This window comes from Arvicanthis niloticus, chromosome 5 (assembly GCF_011762505.2).
Source record: "Arvicanthis niloticus isolate mArvNil1 chromosome 5, mArvNil1.pat.X, whole genome shotgun sequence".
NCBI lineage: Eukaryota > Metazoa > Chordata > Mammalia > Rodentia > Muridae > Arvicanthis > Arvicanthis niloticus.
Window position 1 is genome coordinate 28,166,440 of NC_047662.1, and position 20,584 is coordinate 28,187,023.

The window sequence follows — 20,584 nt, forward strand, 5'->3', positions numbered from 1 at the left end:
ATTACAGATGGTTGTGAGCCACCATGTGGTTGTTGGGATTTGAACTCAGAACCTCTGGAAGAACAGTCAGTGCTCTTAACTGCTGAGCCATCTCTTCAGCCCCCAACCCATTTATTCTAATCTATGTTCTGTCATATGGCTAGTTACCCATGGTTAGGTGCCATATGTCTATCACATCTTCCTCAGAGGGAATCTCCCAAGCCTGGCTCTATCCCAGAATTCTTTCTGCCTCCCAGATGTCCATTCTACCCTTTCCCATAGGCCATAGGTTTTTAAATTGACAGGTGATGCATCCATACAATATATATGATATCTGTGTGTGTGTGTGTGTGTGTGTGTGTGTGTGTGCGCGCGCGCGCGCGTGTGTACCACATGTGTGCAGTCCCCATCATGGAGGCCAGAGATCACTAGGTTCTTGAAATTTGAGTTAACAGACAGTTGTGAACTACCATGTGGGTGCTTGGAACTGAACCAGGGTCCTCTGCATAAGCAGCCAGTGATCTTAACTGTCAGTTATCTCTCTAGCCCCTGTTGGTTGGTTGGTTGGTTGGTTGGTTGGTTGGCTGCCTGGCTGGCTGGTTGGTTTGTTTTTGGAGGGTGATAGTCTTTAATCTTTGTAGTTCTTTAACAATTTCTTATAACTAACTTTAATTATTGCTCTTTGAATTGGAGAGTTTTTGGCCAAGGTTGATCATTCTGGTTTAGGGGTACAAATAGGTATAATATACCTATTAAATCTGTTAACTTTATCCCTTAAATCTCCTATAACTATTGTAATTTGCCTGTTTTCTCTTTCTGTAACTGTGCAACCTCTGGCCTTTCCATGCACACACATTCATATGTAAGGACAACATTATACATGTGCCCAAATATATACAAAATGTGCATATACAAACATGCACACCACACACACATGAAAATAGAAAAAGAAAAAATACTGCCTAATTGTTTTTGACACTATTCTGGTCTTTTATTTTGTTCTTTACTAGGAATTGTCTAATTTTTGTTATTTTCAAAGTAAATAATGATGAACAGGCTTCAGTAAAATATGAATGTAAATGAAGAACTTTCATTTTGATTAATTTTGTTCTCACTTTCCCCACCCAGGTTGTAGGTAGTATGGATGCCCATCCAAGCAGGTACTGCGCCACAGTAAGAGTTCAGAGACCCCGACAGGAAATCATCCAGGACTTGGCCTCCATGGTCCGGGAACTGCTCATCCAGTTTTATAAGTCAACCCGATTCAAACCTACTCGTATAATTTTTTATCGGGATGGTGTTTCAGAAGGACAGTTTAGACAGGTTGGTTGCCTGGGATATATTTAGACCATAAGTAGACCAAATACTAAGTTTATGATATGATATCTAGTTCTGAAGGTGAACATCTGAAGTTAAACGTTTGTCAAATCAAAGCTGATGCTTCAGTGGGTTTTCCTTTTTAAATCTTCCTGTGGATGTGTGAGCCTTCATTGCTCTACTCATAGTTAAATGAAACACAGAAGCATATTGAGCTGTACAGTATGTGATGTTAAGTCATGAGGTGGGCCTGCGAGGTGGCCTAGCAGTGAAGAGTGCTTGCAGCTCTTGCAGAGGAACTGAGTTCTGTTCCCAGCACCCACATCAGGTGGCTCACTACCACGTACAGCTTCAGGAGCTCTGATGTCCTCTCTGGCATCCAGGGCACCTGCACTCATGTGCACAAACTCACACCCACACACATATATAACTTAAAATGAAACTGATCCTTCAAAACAAAGTATCATGAAGTTAAATCATTCTCTTACTTTGGAATTTGTAAAAGAAGCAACTGGCTATATTCAATCTTTCTGTTGTATTTTCTCTAGGTTCTATATTATGAGCTACTGGCAATTCGAGAAGCCTGTATCAGTTTGGAAAAAGACTATCAACCTGGAATAACCTACATTGTTGTTCAGAAGCGACATCATACGCGATTGTTCTGTGCTGATAGAACAGAAAGGGTAATTTTAGGTCTTGTAATACTGCTCTAAGCCAAGCTCCCTCCCCACCATCAAGCTCCCAGTGTCTGTCTCTTCCCTTCCCTTTCTCTCTTTTCTCCCTGTTCCTCCTTCTCTCCCTTCTATCTCTTCCCTTCTTCCTTTCTTTTTGCCTTGCTGGAAATCATGCTCGGAGCCTCATGAATGCTAGGCTGTGTACACTGAGCTGCATACCCAATCTAAGTGCTTTTTTAGTTTAACTGATTTAATCCTCCCAAAACTTATGCAACTGTTATTACATATAATAGTACATATTATATATAATGTTTATTATTATCATCCCTGTCTTGAAAATGAAGAAACTGTAACCTTTAGTAATGTCTCAAGATGGTTACAGAGGAAGCACTGATAGAAGCAGTCTTCAAATCCAAGCTATGCACTACACAGCGTTCTTTTTTATAATTCATTTATTTTATTTTATATACATTGGTATTTTGCCTGCATGTATATCTAGTTACAGACAGTTGTGAGCTGCCACATGGGTGCTAGGGATTGAACCCAGGTCCTCTGGAAGAGCAGCCAGTGCTCTTAACCTCTGAGCCATTACTCCAACACTACTACAGAGTGTCTTAATCATCATGATAGACCACCTAATAGGTGCAGTGATTTTTATTACAGCTGTTATTTATTACAGTGATTTTATTACCCTGTTGTTAAAGGCCTTCGATTCTAAATGACTAGGATATTTTTATACCTAGAAAACCTGACATAGGCAGAATGAGGATGAACAGATGAGATTAGTAATGGCGCTCATGCATGCTCGTCTATGCTTACATCTACTCATGCTCTACAGAATTCTAATAATGGCTGGGACGAAGCTTAGTGGAGTGTTTAGATGTAATGCATGTTTCAAACTATGGGTTCAATTCCCAAAAATGAAAAACAAAAAAGATGAAAGATTTTTATAAGCCGGGCAGTGGTGGCGCACACCTTTAATCGCAGCGCTTGGGAGGCAGAGGCAGGCGGATTTCTGAGTTCAAGGCCAGCCTGGTGAGTTCCAGGACAGCCAGGGCTACACAGAGAAACCCTGTCTCAAAAAAAAGAGAGAAAGAAAGAAAGATCTTTATAGCTGAGAAAACAGAAAGGTAAAATACCTTGTCCTAGATAGAGCAGCAGCTCTCAACCTGTTGGTCGCAACCACACTATAATTCATAACTAGCAAAATTGTTTATGGATAGCAACAAAAATAATTTTCTGGTTGGGGGTCCCCACAGCATGAGGAACTATATTAAAGGGTTGCAGCATTGGGAAGGTTGAGAACCCCTGCCCTAGAGCATAAATCTAGAAACTGGAACTGTCATGAAGATCCAGGCCTTCTGTTTCCTCTTTAGATAGATTACAGCTTCTATATGGTATGTGTTGCTAATTTATTAGGCTGGGATTTTTTTTAAGAGGAGGCTTAAAAATTAAGCTGGGCATGATAGTGTGTACATTTAATCCTAGCACTCAGGAGGCAGAGACAGGTGGATCTCTGTGAGTTAAAGCCTAGCCTGCTCCACAAAACAAGGACAGCCAAGGCTAAACAACAAAACCCTGTCTTGGAAAATAAAATAGTAGTAATGATAAAAATAATAAGAATAAATTTTAAAAAACTAGGAACTAAGGGGTATACTTAATAGCTACTTAAGTAATATTTTAAGCTAAAAGTAGTGAAATATGAGGTCAGTTTATGTTTTTGAACATTTTTAATGTACTTCCTGATTTTTTCTTTTGTCTTGTTGATTTAAAATTTGATCAAAAAAAAAAAAAATCTAGGTTGGAAGAAGTGGCAACATCCCAGCTGGAACCACGGTGGATACAGACATCACTCACCCGTATGAATTCGACTTTTATCTCTGTAGCCATGCTGGAATACAGGTGAGCCTGCTCCAGGGGAAGGTTTTCACTCAGAACCTCAATTCTCCTCAGCAAAAAGAGAAATAATACTTTTCTCTGTGTTCCTAGTTATTTCCACATGTAAGTTTTAATAAATGAATTTCTTCTTTTTTCTTACTTAAAGTAAAGAGGAAAATATTTTTATGAAAACATCAGAATTAGTGAGCTGGGCATAGTGGTGCACATCTTTAGACCCAGCAGAGGCAGGTGAATCTCTGAGTTTGAGGCCAGCCTGGTCTACAGAATGAGTTTCAGGACAGCCAGGGTTACACAAAGAAACCCTGTCTTGAAAATCCAAAAGGGAGGAAAAGAAAAGAAGAAAAAAGAGCAGAATTAGCTTAATAGAATGAATCTTCCTAAATTAAATCCTTAATTTAATGCAAAACTTTTTTTAAAATTACTTATTTATATCAATTTTAATGTTACTATACAAAATAGTGAGGGGGTTGTTTGGTTTTTGCTTGGGTGGTTTTGGTGTTTTGTTTTGTTTTTTGAGACAAGGTTTCTCTGTGTAGCTTTGGCTGTCCTGTCTGTAGACCAGGCTGGCTTGGAACTCAGAGATCCACCTGCCTCTGCTGGGAGTAAAGGTTTGCGCCACCACACCCAGCAAAATAATAGGTTTTCTTGCCACATTTTCATGCATGTATGTCACGTGCTTTGTTACCATCCCTTCTCCTTCCCTGCAACCTCCTGCCTCCTTTCCCTTTGCTGTCTGTGCCTCCCCTTCACCCCACTTTCATATGTTTCCTGTTACCCTTTCTTTTTCTCCCTTCCTTGATACCTCTTCCTCCTTTCTTATCTGTTTTCTAGATCTATGACTTACACATACACACACATGTAAATATATAAATATACACATTTATATATATACGTACATATACATACACACATAATCTTAACTATAGATTTCACATATAAAAGAAAATATCTGGTGTTATCTTTTTGAAGCTGGCTTATTTTGCTTAACATAATGACTTTCAGCATCGTGATCTCTCTTTGCTTATATGCTAGGTCTGAGAGTACAAACCTGTAGTCTCAGCACTTGGGAGGTGAAGACGAGGATCAGGAGTCCTAGATTTTGTTGAGAGGGGCTGGAGAGATGGCTCAGAGGTTAAGAGCACTGGCTGCTCTTCTAGAGGACCTAGATTCGATTCCCAGCACCCACATGGTGACTAACCCCTGTCCGTAGTAACTCTAGCTCCCAGGGATCCAGTGCTCTCTGCAGGCCTCCACAAGCACCAGCTCTGCACATGGCATTGAAGCAGGCAAAACACCCACACACATAAAATAGGTTAAAAGCATTTAGATTTACGAGGATATGTAAAATCATGAATGTATAGATGACATGAAAGTAGAGATGAGACTGTAGGGGAACAGTGGAGAGAGGTGGAGGGGAAGGTGGGGGGAGGGAAGGGAGGACAGAAGGGATGTTCAAAGTAAGGTACATACTTACATGGACGTATTCTTATGTACCAAGTACTATGCACAGTGAATATACACCAATGAAATGGGTTATTATTGTGTATGTATGTGAATATTAACATGCCATTGCACAAATGTGGAAGTCAGAAAACAGCCTTCTGGATTCTGTTCTCTCTATATACCTTTACAAGGGATTTAGGAATCAGACTCAGTTCACCAGGCTTGTGCAGCACACACCTTTAACCGGTGAGCCATCTTGCCAGCTCACCAGTGAAAAAAACCTTAGAAAGAAAGAAAAGTTTAGAAATGTACAGACTATCCTATTTCCTCCCGCTAGGGTACCAGCCGTCCTTCACACTATCATGTGTTATGGGATGACAACTGCTTTACTGCAGATGAACTTCAGCTGCTCACTTACCAGCTCTGTCACACTTACGTACGCTGTACACGATCTGTTTCTATCCCTGCACCAGCATATTACGCTCACCTGGTGGCATTCAGAGCCAGATATCATCTTGTGGACAAGGAACATGACAGGTAATATAAATCCATGAAAAGTAGGGATTCTTAAACCAGATCCAAACAGAGTAGGATTTTCTTGGGCCGTTTTATTTGTTTGTTTGTTTGTGCATATGTACCTCTCTTTGGGGGACTGGAAAGGGGGACATTTGGAATATAGGCCCAAAATACGGTTTTCTACTAAAAATACTGTGTGTAATAAAAATATTAGTAATTGAAAGATCTGGGGCTGGGGAAATGAATGAATGGCCCCGTGGCTGGGAGCTCTGGCTGCTCCTCTAGAGAACCCGGTTCTGATACCCAGCATTCACACAGTGGCTCACATTTGTCTTGTTATTCTAGTTCCAGGGGATCCATGGCACCAAGCATGCCCATGGTGCTTATATGCAAGCAGGCAAAATACTCATACACATTAAAAATAAAATAAATCTTTAAAAAAATTCAGAATGATCTCGTAACTTTGTTGCTTCTCCAAATTACCCAAGGAAGATATTATTTTATATATATATTAGACAAAATGATATCTGGGATTTGTTTCTAATTAATACTGAGAAAATGAAAGAGCCAAAATAAAATTGGCCATATTGAAGCTAAATGGTAGACACAATGTCTACTATACCAGTCTCTATTCTCTAGTATTTTTAGAATTTCCTACATGTAATATTCTTCAGAGTTATTCCATCAGAGCAGAATGTTTGAGTTCATTAACCCATCTCTTACAGTGCTGAAGGAAGCCATGTTTCAGGACAGAGCAATGGACGAGATCCACAAGCTCTCGCCAAGGCTGTACAGATTCACCAAGACACCTTACGCACCATGTACTTTGCCTGACACCTTCAAGTGGGCTCTCCGAGAGAAGAGCTGAAAGGCGGATCAACATACAATGTATGTTTCCAGTGGAGTCACTTCACTGGGGAGGCCTCCGGCCATACAGAAGCCAGTGCTCTGTAGAGGTTTGGTCCTTATGTTGATCCAAGGAAAATTGTTTACTTTGTCAAAGAAGGCAGCACCGTTGTACACTGGGGGCCAGCCTGCTGCTTTTTTGCAGTCTCCTGTAGAAGAAACAGGGCCGTTGTTTATTCTCACTTCTTACCGTCTAACCCTTTTAATGCCTTTACCTCAAGTTGCTTAGCAGCACAACTATCTCTGCAAAAAAGTAAAGGAAAAGTGAATGAATGGTGGTTTAAAAACACACACAAATAATGATTGTTCAGTTATATGTGCAGAAAAAGTAATGTGCATCTATTCTTGTAAAGGAGTCTGTATTTTCAATACCCACACGTTACTTCGTGTGCATATGTATCTAGATCTAGATTACTGATATATATGTGTCTGTGTGTATAGTTTATAATTCATCCCTCTGGGGAACTGTCTTGCCTTGTACCCCCCCCCCTTAGACCGCATTTTGTTTCCTTCACTACCTCCCTTGACTTCAGCATCTATACTTTGGTCCCTATAGCTACAAATGACATTCATACGTTCATATTCGTATGTTCATACATCTGGTTCATTTGAAGGAAGGCTTGGCAAACTAGATTTCTGGTTTTATTTTATGTACCCTACTCCTAGCCCCTATCTCACACACAGGAGTCCTTGGCTCCTGACACCATGTTTGTGAACATCTGCTCCTTTCTCCTCTGTGTGTGCACTGTGTTCAGAAACAGTGGCAACCAAGGGGTTCTTTTCTGTAGTGAATTTGTTAAAGCTGCTATAAATACAAAACCTTGTCAGACATCTTTCTGATCAGTAGCAAATGTTCTAAAGCCTTCTGTTTATATGAGTTATACCTGGAAATCCCTTCAAGCTTTTATAAAGGGTAAATATTTGAAAAATCTAAAACTCTATAGGTTGGAAAAAGGAAGGAATTGGGTTTACTTTTGTTCTGTTTTTGCTAGTTTACTTACCACCCTCATACCTTAATGTGATTTTCATATATATATAATATATATATAAACATATATGTATGTTGAATTCTAGCTCCTTTTGCCTTTAAATTCATTAGAATAGTGCTTTAATAATAATAAGCTGTATTGGCTACATCTTTTATAGAACTATAATCATGTTTAAGAACTGAGACAGTTTTTGCTCTTTTAGTGCAATAAGCAGTTTTACAGGGAAGTCATGTCTGTTGTCCTCACTATGGATAACAGGAAGAACAGGCATCTATGTCATTTAAAGGGGGCAAAGTAATACAACCTTAATTGAAGGAGAGTTTCATAATTTTCAGTTTTAAAACAATTATAGCCAAAGGGGTGAAACAAACTAAAGGCGCCTCAGCTAAGAGATGAGCGACAGAGCTGAACTTTAGTTTTTAAAAATGCCAATTAACAGCTTAAGATTTAAATATTTTTAAATTACCTGAAAATATATCTTACTTATTGAAGAATTGTGCTTCTTTGACTAACAGGAATCGAGAAAATACTGGATGATTTTTTTTCTATCTTTTTACCAGTCTAACTTTCTCTTTAAAAACAAGATGGCAGTGATGAAGGAAATTAGGACTTTAATCATTTAAAATTAGTAAAATTTTTTGAAATATAGTGAAAACTCTTAAAAACTTAATTTTCTCCACTTTTTTAATAGTAATTTTAGTTAATAACTTTAAAGCTGTCAAAGCTGAGTTTCTCAGTAATGTCAGGTTTGGGGAACTTTGCACTTTGTAAGTCATGAACATTGCATGTGAGTTTTCTCTGTTCTTGTCTCACACCGCCTCCATGGACAGACACTACAGATGTTTGCACTAGGCACTGTCAGCCTTTCAGAACTCCATCTGCCGTGAACAGGAATGCAGTTAGGTCTTCACTCTCTCTCTCTTACTTTCAGTCCACATTATTGCCAACTTGCTGTATTTGAATCTAAAATCTGAGCCATGTCCTACAGGCGTGAAATCTTCTTTCCCTTTGCCAGAACACTAAAGAAAGTACTGTATTTTATATGTTTATTGCTTTGAAGTATCTAAAATACAATTCTCAATACTGTTTCAAAGCACTTTACAAAGGATATTTATGTAGTTTATACATTTTTTTTTCCTTCCAAAATATTCCCATCTCAACCCTGGCAAAAGAAAACTCCTTACAAGACATTTGGGGTTGGTTTGTTTGCTTGCTTGTTTTTGAGACAAACTCTCTCTTTATTGCCCTTGCTGGCCTCCAACCCCTGGGGTCCAGAAGTCTTCTCAACCTCCTGGTAGTTGGGACCACTGGACTCCTACCATCATACCTGGCTGTTGGGGAACACGGCCAAGGAACTAGAATGGTACAGCCTCCATGGTAAAAGTCTTTGACTGGATTGTGTTTGCTCAGTAGAGCATCCTTTTTGGCCCTGCACATATTCATGTGAGGAGCTTTAGGAGTAGCATGGGCACCCTGTCCCTGTCCTGACCTTTGGTCTCACACATGCCAGAGTAATGCCCTAACTTTAACTCTTATTTGAAAGGATTTTTTAAGGGGAAGAATTTTATTTTCTAAAATATAAGGTTTTATCTTTTAAATGGTTTCTTTTTTAGAATGCATTTACATTATTCAGTCTTGCTAGTTTAAGATAATTAACTTAGAAGAATATGTATAGTATATTTCTATTTTGCTTACTAATAAATTGGTATACCAAACTTAATGCCAACAAACCTTGTGCTTAGAATTTTAAGATAAAAAGACCTATAGAAAATACTTCTTGAAATTTATACTATTTTTTCATTTCTGGGTAGAATTCTTAATCTTTTTTCTTAAGTTCCTTTCAGTTTAAACATCATGAAGCCATAGTAACGTTTCTCTTCTACCATTCTCTTGCTCTGAGCTGATGACTATCGACTTGTGGGTTTGGTTGTAGATTCTTGGTGGCAGTTGTGTCTGTAGAGTGTGCATGTTACAAGTCTGTATTACAGTATCTAAGCACTGGCATTGAGACCATATATTAATAATTCTGTAGCTGCTATATTTATTGAAGTAGATGCTGAGATTTACTGCACTAAATAATGAGAAAAGCAAGATGCCAGGCTACTGTCAGACACTTCTTGTTTCTTCGATAAGTTTAGGGACATAATATATGAAGGTAACGAACAGCAGGTACTTGAAACAGTGCTGGTTTTAGTTTAGTGACAGATCACCTTTGCCTTAGAAATGTAGGTGTATTTGCATTGACAGCCCACAGGAAGGTACTTCAGTCTTCTCAGTCCTGGGCTTTGGCACATTTCCACAGAAATATAGATGATTTTTTTGTTTTATTGATAATTATCTTTTAACAAGTTTTCCAGGCAAAACTAGTCTGGAAATACCTCTGCTTATGACCTATTAATTTATTTTTGTTCCTAAAGAGAATCTAGAAGGGACTCCAGTAGGTTCTGTGTGTTTTGGGAGGCATTTGATAAAGATTCATCTCTACTTTCAGCAAAGAGACTCCTCATCTTCGAAAGACCCAACAAGTTTTCCAAGCCAGGCTCTCTATGGTTCCCATAGCCTAACAGTGACTTTCCTCATGTCTCATGGATCATCGGGTGGCAAGCTTAAAGTGTGTCTTGGGGAATAAGAAAGCAACGGCTGTTGAGTAGAAATGGCCTCGAGATCTCAGTCACAGGCAGTGTGAGTCCTTGGAGAGCAGCTATAGAAGTGAAGCCCTGAGAGATGTCTATCCGAAACATGTGGTGGGGCTTTTCACGTGCTTGATTCTTGAAATTCGAGGAGCTAGCCACTTTGGACACTGGTAGAATAGTTTGTTCCCTTTCTGATTCAAACCTTTTTAATTATGTTTTGCAAAGAAGTTTAACTGACATCTCTGCATAATTTTCACTGGGTGTCATTAAACTGAGTTATATGTTCAATTATAAGGTACACCTATAACCCTAGCCCTCAGGAGCATCAGGAATTCAAAGCCAGCCTCAGTAACATGAGACCATATCTCAAAACACAGCAAACATTTTGTTTACCTCATCCTTGTAGGTACTCTCCTGCCGCAGAGAAAGGCTGCTCTTAACAGTTCCGTGTAGTTTACCTGTCTCTTGTAAGTTTCGTGAGTTCCTCAAAGAAAGACAGTTCACTTGTCCAACATTCTTGATTCAGCTGTTTTATCCGTGAAGTGTTAGCCCCGTTCATTCTTTTTGAGAATCAGTAGATATTTCCGAAGCTTTAATAAAAATAGTTGGAGAACTTTACCTTGAGTGAGATCTTCCTGAGTCTTGTTATAATTCTGACTTAGAGTGTCTTCGTTTCCCTTTCCGCTTAACACATAAGATTTCTGTGATTCTATGAGTCAAAAACTAAGCCAAGAATAATTATGTAAAGGTCAATACAGAGGCAGGGAGATGGCTCAGCAGGTAAAGGCACTCAACAGCAAGCCTGAAAACCTGAGCTCAGTCCTTGGGACCCAAATAGTGGAAAGACAGAACCCTCTCCCATAACTTGCCCTCTGACCTTCGCACACATGCCACGGCACCACCCATGCAGGCTCAAGCACGTGGGCAGGCACACACACACACACACACACAAATGTACTTTTAAATGTTATAATTTTTAAGTCCGTATAGAAATCAGAAAGGCAGCTGGGCCTAGTGCATGCCTATGACCCTAGCATTCCAGAGGCTGAGGCCAGAGGATCTGGAGTTCAAGACTAACCTGGGCAGTTTGAGGCCAGTCTAGGATACATAGTAGTACTGTGACCCCCAACTCTGCCAAACCCCCAGTCCTCCAAAAAGAAAAACACAAGACAAAAGAAGTCAGAAAGAGAATTGTCTCTAAAACATATTGGCAACAATCAATATGATGCTGTGATTATTAAACCCAGGCTGAGTTCTAAGGGAGGAAGGTGATTATATAGTGATAAAATATATCACACCAAAAAAAAGATTATAATAACATTACATTTTCAGTTTCTGATTTTCCCTGCAAGTCAGCAACTCTAAAGTGAACAAGGCTTCTGTTGATATAATCTATGGACAGATGAAGTTTACCTTGCCCATCAAAAGGAATGCCCTAGAGTTTTCTTAAGAATCTTTTGTTCTTAAAGCGTGAAAGTTAATGACTTTATCTTGAAGGGAAGGATGGCGAATCCCAGTGTGGAGGGTTGGATTCCCAGTAGACCACCATGTTAATGTTCTGGGTAGCAAACAGGTGACAAAACTAGGATCTCCTCAAACCGCCAGCCAGCCAGTGGCCCCTTCCTTTTTAAATCAGTGTCTAAGGTCACCAGAATCTGCTATTGGGTCTCAGTAAAGAGGTTTTTCAGGGTAGACACTGGGTTTGAAGTCATTTTTTAAAAGCAAGGTGGTTCTTAGAAAGTGCCTTTTCTGAAGATGGTGCTGTAGATTTTTATTTTTCAAACAACATAAAGCTAAACATTTTTATGATAATGTAGAATACTAAGAATATGTCAGTTTCATATAAACAGTGTTAACCGTTGTCCTGAATTTGGTCCAGAGAACCAAGGAGCTTCTGTGTAGTAACGAGTCTGAGCTAATGCTCACCAAATTGATTTTGTAAATTTGAAAATATGATTCTTAATTCTCAGTTATGTTTGAAGTATCTATGATACATAAGATAACAGATACAGTAGTAAGTGCCCCTGGCAGAGTACCATGGCAGGAGTGGTGTGTTATGAGGCGCTTTTCCATTTTCAGCACAGGTTACCTCCTGACTTAACCTTTCCTCATGACTCGTCCGTCTTTAAGGATGGTGCTTACCCAGGGAGAGCTACAACACTGAGACCAGTGTAAGAGAGAAAGCAACATGAGAGCTCAGTCTTTAGGGGAATTTTGGTTTTTAGACAGTAATGACTATCTTAAATGATTCCTGTTTTTTAGGGTGGAAGGACTATGGGAAATGACAGGAAGAGGGCATGGTCGATTATTTAACAGTGGATGGTCGTCTGAGGTCTACAACTACTCGTTGTAGTTTTTTGCTTGGCATATGCAAAACCCTGATTTTATTCCTAGCACTAGGAAAAGAAAGAAAAATGCACTTTGGGCTGTGGGAATAAGCAAAGTGAGACCATTCAAGCCTGCTAGGAACTCAGGCATCTGTTAGGAAGCCAGCAGCTTTTTCCTACAGCAAGAAGCAGTAAACAGCTACATGGCCAACTTAACCAGTTCCTGCTTGTGAATTTGGTGACCGCTCATCCAGAAGATGACTAAACACACAGGAACCGCCACCCTCACATACCTTACCCTTGTCTGTGGCATTATGTAAGAGTGTCAGTGCCATTGCACTGATTGTCTGCGGTGAGCGGTGTCTGTTCCCACGTTAAACTTCATTTTTATAATGTCTTAATAGCAATTATTAGTTTATTTTTAATATTAATTTTTCTATAGTGATGTTCATATTTACTGGCAATTTATGTGCGACTTTTGCATTTTGCCCAGATGCTGGATTTAAGGTATTTTGTTTTTATATAGATATATCTAGCTTTTCTCTTTCTTTGTGATATTAGCAGAAACTGAGATGGTAGGCTAATATATCAACCAAACTACTAAGTCTATAGAGTTAGGATTTTTACCAATAAACCATTAACACTATTTTCTACTTTACAATATTTAGTATTTTATATAATGGGCATTAAAGACAGCCTTTAGATGTAGATGGGGGGGGGGGCGGCTTCTCTGTAAGTTAGGTTTGGTTTTTCTCCTTCATGTGGTAGTAAACAAACATTAACAAACTGGATTTATTTTACCTGATTGCAGTTTGGGGGAAGTTGTTTGTTTGATTGTTTGTTTTTTAGCTTGAGGCACATTGCAAGATTGTGATTCATTTCTATAGTCAGGAAGACAATAGAAAAGGTTATACAAGTTGTTGATAATTGAGTTCCAAATAAGATTTTCCTACCCATAATTATTTGGAAGATTTGCTACCCTGTACTTTCCTAGAATAGCTTTAAAGTTGGTTCAACCCTGAGTATTAGTGACAAAAAAGAATGTAGGTATCTAGGAAGAGCAAAGGCAGAATAATTCCAGCTGATTAAAATTGACCTCAGAAGGCCTGGAGTGAAGGTGCACGGCTTTAACTGCAGCACCTGGGAGCCAGAGGCTCCCTGACCTCTGTGAGTTCCAGGCCAGCCAGGGCCACATAGTAAGACCTCATCTCCAAAAGTACAAAAATAAAAAATACAAAAAAATTAACTAAGTAGTAACATGAACTAATTGAAAAGCAATAAAAAGTATGATTGTAGAATATTAATTTCGAGTATATACAATCACTGCAGTTTTTTAGGACATCAGTATCCTTTATATTGGCACATTAATTCCTTTAAATATAAATGTATGAAAAAGATGTATTCCCTTAAGAAGGTAAAATATCTCCATTATATTTTTACACTCCTACTTTTGCTTGCTAAGGAATTTTTCTTTTCTGTGAGAAATGAAGAGACCCGTTTATCCTGTCTTGGATTTTTAAACGTCAAACTGTTGAGGCTCTGTGCATTTCACTTCCCTCCAGGGGGGTTGTGGGGACAGATGGGTGAGTGCACTGTCACTGTCTTCAGAGGCACCAGAAGAGGGCATCGGATCCCATTACAGATGGTTGTGAGCCACCATGTGGTTGCTGGGATTTGAACTCAGGACCTCTGGAAGAACAGCCAGTGCTCTTAACCACTGAGCCATCTCTCCAGCCTCAATATTTTCTATAGTAAGTAAAAACACATTGTAAAATGAGTCAACCCGTGATTTCATGTAGACATTAGCTAAGTCATTTCTTGGTGTGTTCTTCTGGTCACATACCTTGCTTTCTAACGTACCTTCTGAGCTCATTCCTTCCTCCACACACCAAGTACTCACTGACTGTCATTGCACTGATCGGACAAACTTGTTAACTATTAAGGAGAGACTATTTCAAGTGGCTGGGCTTTTTTTTTTTTTTTTTTTCCATGCAAGTATAGCTAAGTCCTCTTGATCACTGTATCTTCAATTTCATTGTATGTCAGCCTTGTTCCAAGTAGATGGACATATCATTTTCTTATACTAGTGTTTTTGAGGCTGTCTGAAATCCAGCTTTCTTTTCTGAAAGCTTTTGTGTACCTGAGCTTCCGTGGGAGGCTCCACACACCCAGATACCTGGCATCGGTGCCACATCAACAATGAGACACTACATGGCTTGTTTAAGTTCACAGTCCACCTCTTAGAACCGAGTATCTGTGCAGGGAGATGTAGGTTGTCCATTAAAGAACCTTCAGGAACAATCCTGTGGGTAAAAAAGATGTACACCTTGCTCAGAAGACCTCCCTGTGGTGGTTTTCTTCTTCCCAGTCACAGGCCGTGTGCACGTCTATAATCTTATGTTTGCAGTTTTAAGAGGCTATTAGTGGCTGGGGGTGTAGCTCATGCAGAAGAAGACTGCTTGCCTCCCATGGCTGAAGCCCTGAGTTCAATCCCTAGTGCTTCACAAACTGGGCTTAGTGGTACATTCCTATAATCCCAGCACTCAGGAGGATCGGAGTTCAGGGTTCTCTTTGATTACATACTGAGTTGGAGGCCATCCTAGGAAACTTGCCACTGGCTGCATCAGAGACTAGAGAGGGAATTTAGTCTGGTATTTCATGCCTAAAGATTTCGTCTTCATGACTGTTGTTTGAAAACAAACAAACAAACCTGCCTGGACTTAGCCAATGGAAATCTTCAGCTCAAAGAAGGAATGTTTCCCATGTGCTGTGTATGTGACTCTGTCTTTATTAAAGGGATCTGTGGAAATGGGAGGGATTTATAAAGACGCCGACCAATGAGGCTGTGGGAGCAGACAGCGAAGGGAAATGTGGAGACAGTTTCTTTGCTGGGATCCTAGAAACCATGTATTAGTGTTTTCCAAGTTCATAGATCACAGTGATCACAGGAGCAGTGGTTGCTGTTTGACACAGATGTCAGGAAGGGTTTGTAATAGAGACATGTTAGCTGTTTGTTCATATATACAGCTGTGCCTGTTCTTGGCAAATTAACATCTTAGAAGTCACTCTGCATTATAGTGAGGGGCTCACCTGAAGTTGTCATCCTTAAGTAGAAGCCTGGTGTTACTGTAGCTTTGGTGGGTCTCTCTTTAGAAAACCCCAGTCTGGGCCTTGTCAGACTTTCCTGTGCAGACTTGGGGGAAACACTGGTGGGTTAGAAAGAAGAACGAATCTTGTTCCATCTGGTTAATACATCCAGTTTGGTCCCGAGGAGTTAGTAAGAGGGCGCTTTGGTTTTTATTACAAGACACTTGATCTCTGGTGATGACTAAGCAAACGCCTCTCTTTTCACAGTCAGGGAATGATTCATTGTTGCAAGCCTACATGGGTACTAGGTATAGGCTAGCGGTGTACTTCAGGTGGTAAAGCACATATATTGCCAGCACAAACCTGTCCCCCCTGCCCCCATCCATGCCCCTGCCCCTGCCCCCTGCCCCCGCCCCCTCCAGGAAACAACCAAGAACAGCAAGCATGAACTGGTGGGCTCTTTTGTCTGAAAGTTTGCCAGGTACCTCCTTAGCCCAGGGCACAACTTTTTCTTTTCTGTAAACAAAAAGGTTTACAGGCTGTTTACATAGACCTCGGCTATGGATGGGTAACAGTCTAGAATAGTTGGAGAAGAAGGGCCATCCATTTGCCAGAAGTTTCTGCTTGGTGAGAAGAATTATTTTAGCCAGGATGGTGACATACACCTTTAATCAAAACACACCAGGAGACAGGGCAATCTCTTATTTTGAGACCAGCCTAGTCTACATCACAAGCTCCAGACCAAGAAAAAAAACTTTCTGACTTATTTTAGTACATATATGGCTTTTTTTTTTTTTTTTTTTGGTTTTTCGAGACAGGGTTTCTCCGTGTAGTACTAGCTGTCCTGGAACTCACTCTGTAGACCAGGCTGGCCTCGAACTCAGAAATAAGTATATATTTTTAAATAGGTTGAATGGATTAGTACTTAGACAACTCCTTCTAATTTACATATTTCTTGCTTTCTTAAACTATCCATTCCTTTTACATATTTATTTATTTAACTGAAGTTGATATATAGATATATTTATCACATTTGATTTATTGGTGTGTAGAAAAAAACAAAAAGTACTTTTTAGGGCCTAGAGAGAGATGCTCAGCTGTTCAGAGCACTTACTGTTCTGTCAGAACCAGAATTCAGTTCCCAGCACCTCCATTGACAGCTCACAAATGCCTGGAACTCCAGCCCCTGGCTCCAGGGGCGGGGGTTGGGGAGTCTGATGTCCCCTTCTGGACTTACATATGCTCATAAGTAAAGTAACATAAACGTATATCACCAGGCATAGGGTCATACATTTGAGTTTCTGGTCAACCTGGGCAATATAAGACCCTGTCTCTAGAAAAAGAAAAAAATTCAACCCATTTCTAGTCAGGCCTGAGCTGTAACCGATGTGACTTTTAAAAGGTGTCAACTAAAAGGGGACTATGAAGAAATTATTTAAGCTTTTGAGAGTAGAAAGGTCTGTAGAGCATATGCCAGAGACTTGGGTGTTGCTCCCCCTGGTTCTGCCATTCATCTGTTCTGTGACCGCTGGCATTGTCTTCCCTCTCTCTGCCTATCTCCCTGTAGTGATGTCACCTGCCCTCACCTACCTCACCAAATCTCCTTGAGAATCTGTTTATGAATAACACTTGACTTCCCCAGAGGAAAAGCTATCCAGAAGTTCAGAGTGGTAGAGAAAGTTCTGTGAAAGTGTCTTTGTTACGGCAGATCGTTTTTTTTTTTTTTTTTTTTTTTTTTTTTTTTTTTTTTTTTTTTTTTTTGAGACAAGCATGAAAGCCATGGAGGCATCATGATGTGGTGTGTCCTGGCTCTTCCCTGCCAGAGGTCAGCACATGGGCACACTTTTTTCTTTGTGCTAACCTCTGGCAAACACCGTAAGTTTTCAAAACTAAATTCCTTTCAGTGGTGCTAACGTAGTTGCAGCTGCACTTCGAGTTAGTGGGGAGGCCGTTAGGCTCCCAGCTTTGAACATGCCCCATTGTCTCCCAGTGCCTGTGTTTCGTGTGCACCTCAGCTGCTGTTCTCCTGGGCCTCCCCCACTGCTCCTTGGCAGATATTTGGTCCCTTTCCCTTGGAGAGGTGGCTAGGCTCTAAGAGCAAAGTGTCCTGATTTCACTTGTCACTTACAGAGTTGAACTTGGCTTTACTTTAAAAACTCCGATCACCATTTATCTGTAAAGGTTAGAACATGAGCCAGACACCTCTGGTCCCAGCATGCGGGAGGCTGCAGCAGGCAGAGCACAAGTTCGAGGCCAAGGCTACTTAGCGAGATCCTCTCTCAGAAGTCTGAGAGACTGGCTGCAGGTGGTACTGCATGTATGACCCATGTATCCTATGGAGTGCTGGCAGGGCCTAACATTTCAATAGGAAACCCATTTTCCTGTAAGGTAGGACTTCTGTTTCTAGGAAGGACATGTCACCACAGGTATAAACAATTCCTTTTGCAACAAGTTTGTTGCTTTTGGTTTTGCTTCTAAAGAAAAATGAATGTATTACGTATACAGGGTATGGATGGATTCAGTGGTTATTCTCATCTCTACTAATAGTGACCTCCCGTTCTTGTGAGCATTTGGGCCTTTCCAAGTTCTTGCTAACAAATATGACATCTGTCGTTAGTTTAATAGAACAATTAGAATTACAAGGTGAGACGTTGAGGAACTTTATGCTTAAACATGAAGAAAGCTAAATGTGGTGACTCAGCTCTGTAGTCCCAGCACCTGGAAAGCAGAAGGACGGGAGGGTTACCCAGTCACAGCTATGGAGCAAGACCTTGTCTCCAAAAAAAAAAAAGGCACCGTGTGCAGTGCAATAGCTAACACTGATCTATCGGAACACTGTTAAACGGTTTTTACTGTAATGTGTAGCTTTAATGTCTCTCTCCGTTATGGACCCATAAAAGTATTACTGTATCTCCTAAGTATCATTTTGTGAATTAATATGTGGGTGCATTTGTCGGCTGTGGAAAACAGTGCCGTTTGTATGTGTGTATATATAAATACTTTATAACACTATATGGATTAAGTTTAAATAAACAGAATAATACCTTGTTTTTTTCATGTTGGGAAGACTAACATGGCAGTCTGACCATTCCATTGCAACCATACGCCTCCCTCCGAATTCCCTTCTCCACAAAGCGATGTTCACTGCTCCTGCTTCAGACAGTTGCTGCTGCTTTTAAACCCTGAGTAATGGATGAAGAACTAACATTCTTCTTAAAGGGACCTTTCTGAGGAGTGAACTGTAAATGATAAGACATGTGGGGAGGGTGGGGCCACCTTCGAAAAATGTCCTCCACGTGGATCGCCTTTTAAATGTACCTTTTAATCCCCTTGACCATGTGTGCCTATTTGTATTACAGATGTAAACTGCGATTTCAGAGTTAACAGAATGTTTCCAAACTGAAACATTACATAAATTCAGAGTAACCTTTTCCACCCTCTTACACTCCCAGCTCTTGCCAAATATTCCTACTGACACCAGAGAACAACATGGGGCTCTGGCCCCTTTCTCACCGTCCCCTCCTGCAGTGGCTCTGTCCTATGCCTGAGCTCGCCTCATAGTCTCCATTGGCTTTTCATAAGAAAGAAGTTTACTATAGTATTCAGACTACAGCACTTCATGATGTTTGTCTAGCTGCTGCCTTTTTACATATTTGGCTACATGCTAACACCAGATAAGACAGTGGAGTAGGTCTGATCTGTAAGTTACCATGGGACCAGAAAAGATACAGAGTGATGCTTGGCTGCCATATTTAAGAAGAATGGGAACTCTGCTGGAGGTGACGTGTGTGATCATGTGGCGTTAGAGTCACCAAATGCTGAATTCTATCACTGTGTACTGGGGGCCAGGCTCTGAGCTGTCATGTTAACTTCTTAAAGATGTACGATTACGAGAAGCAGAAAGCTAATAAAGTTTTTGATCAAAAATGCTTGTCTTCAGTATTTCTAGGTTGGTATTAAATTTTCTACTTTCAGTTTAACTGTCCTACCCTAAAAAAATATTTCAAAACCTTAGTGTGAAGTTGAGCTAGAAGAAGTTGGTTTTAAACAGCTAGGTCCATGTGGCAACACATAAGCATCTGGAACTCCAGTTCCACAGGATATGACGCCCTCTGCTGGCCTCTGTAGGCACCAAGCATGCATGTGGAACATATACATACATACAAGAAAACACTTGTACACATAAAATAATTGACCTATCAAAAATATACTTTTGAGTAATTACAAACCCTTAAACAACCCAAGATAGGCTGCAAAATGAGGGGAAATTATGGGCCACAGGAAGGAAAAGGAGCCCTTCAGTCAGGAGTCTGACAAACTGGGAGCCAAGAATTCTGTCAGGCAGTGATGGCTCACGCCTTTAATCCCAGCACTTGAGAGGCAGAGGCAGGTGGATTTCTGAGTTCAAGGCCAGCCTGGTCTGCAGAGCAAGTTCCATGACAGCAAAGTTTACACAAAGAAATTCTGTCTGGAGGAAGGGGTGGGGGAGATCCAAGACATTTACTGTAACCATTGCTAACGTAACAGCCCTTTATGCAAAAATAGCAGTGACACCACCCCCAGGCTCAAGGCCTGAATGTATATGACTTTGGATAGAGAAGGCCTCATTCCTTTTCCCAGACATTTCTCGATTGGCTCACTTGGTAGAAGACTTGCCAAACAAGCCTGACCTAAGTTCAGAACTCAGGATGGAAAGAGAGGACTGACTCCTGAAGGTTGTCCTCTGACCTCCACATGGGCACCATGGCATGAATGCACCAGTACACACAAGACGACAACAACATAACAATAAATAACTTTTTTAAAGAGCATGA

At 40.4% G+C, this 20,584-nt stretch overlaps 1 protein-coding gene across 2 annotated transcripts in view; it reads left to right on the forward strand.

Moving 5' to 3' along the window:
• Positions 1-19,697, forward strand: part of Ago3 (argonaute RISC catalytic component 3) — an 85,538-nt gene extending 65,841 nt beyond the window's left edge. For both annotated transcript variants that reach the window (XM_034502336.2, XM_076934199.1), the window contains 5 exons: positions 1,108-1,302; positions 1,845-1,979; positions 3,771-3,872; positions 5,650-5,849; positions 6,554-19,697. In XM_034502336.2, the coding sequence (XP_034358227.1) occupies positions 1,108-1,302; positions 1,845-1,979; positions 3,771-3,872; positions 5,650-5,849; positions 6,554-6,662 (741 nt within the window). In that variant the 3' untranslated portion in view covers positions 6,663-19,697. The remainder of the gene's footprint in view (positions 1-1,107; positions 1,303-1,844; positions 1,980-3,770; positions 3,873-5,649; positions 5,850-6,553) is intronic.
• The last annotated feature ends 887 nt before the right edge of the window (positions 19,698-20,584 follow it).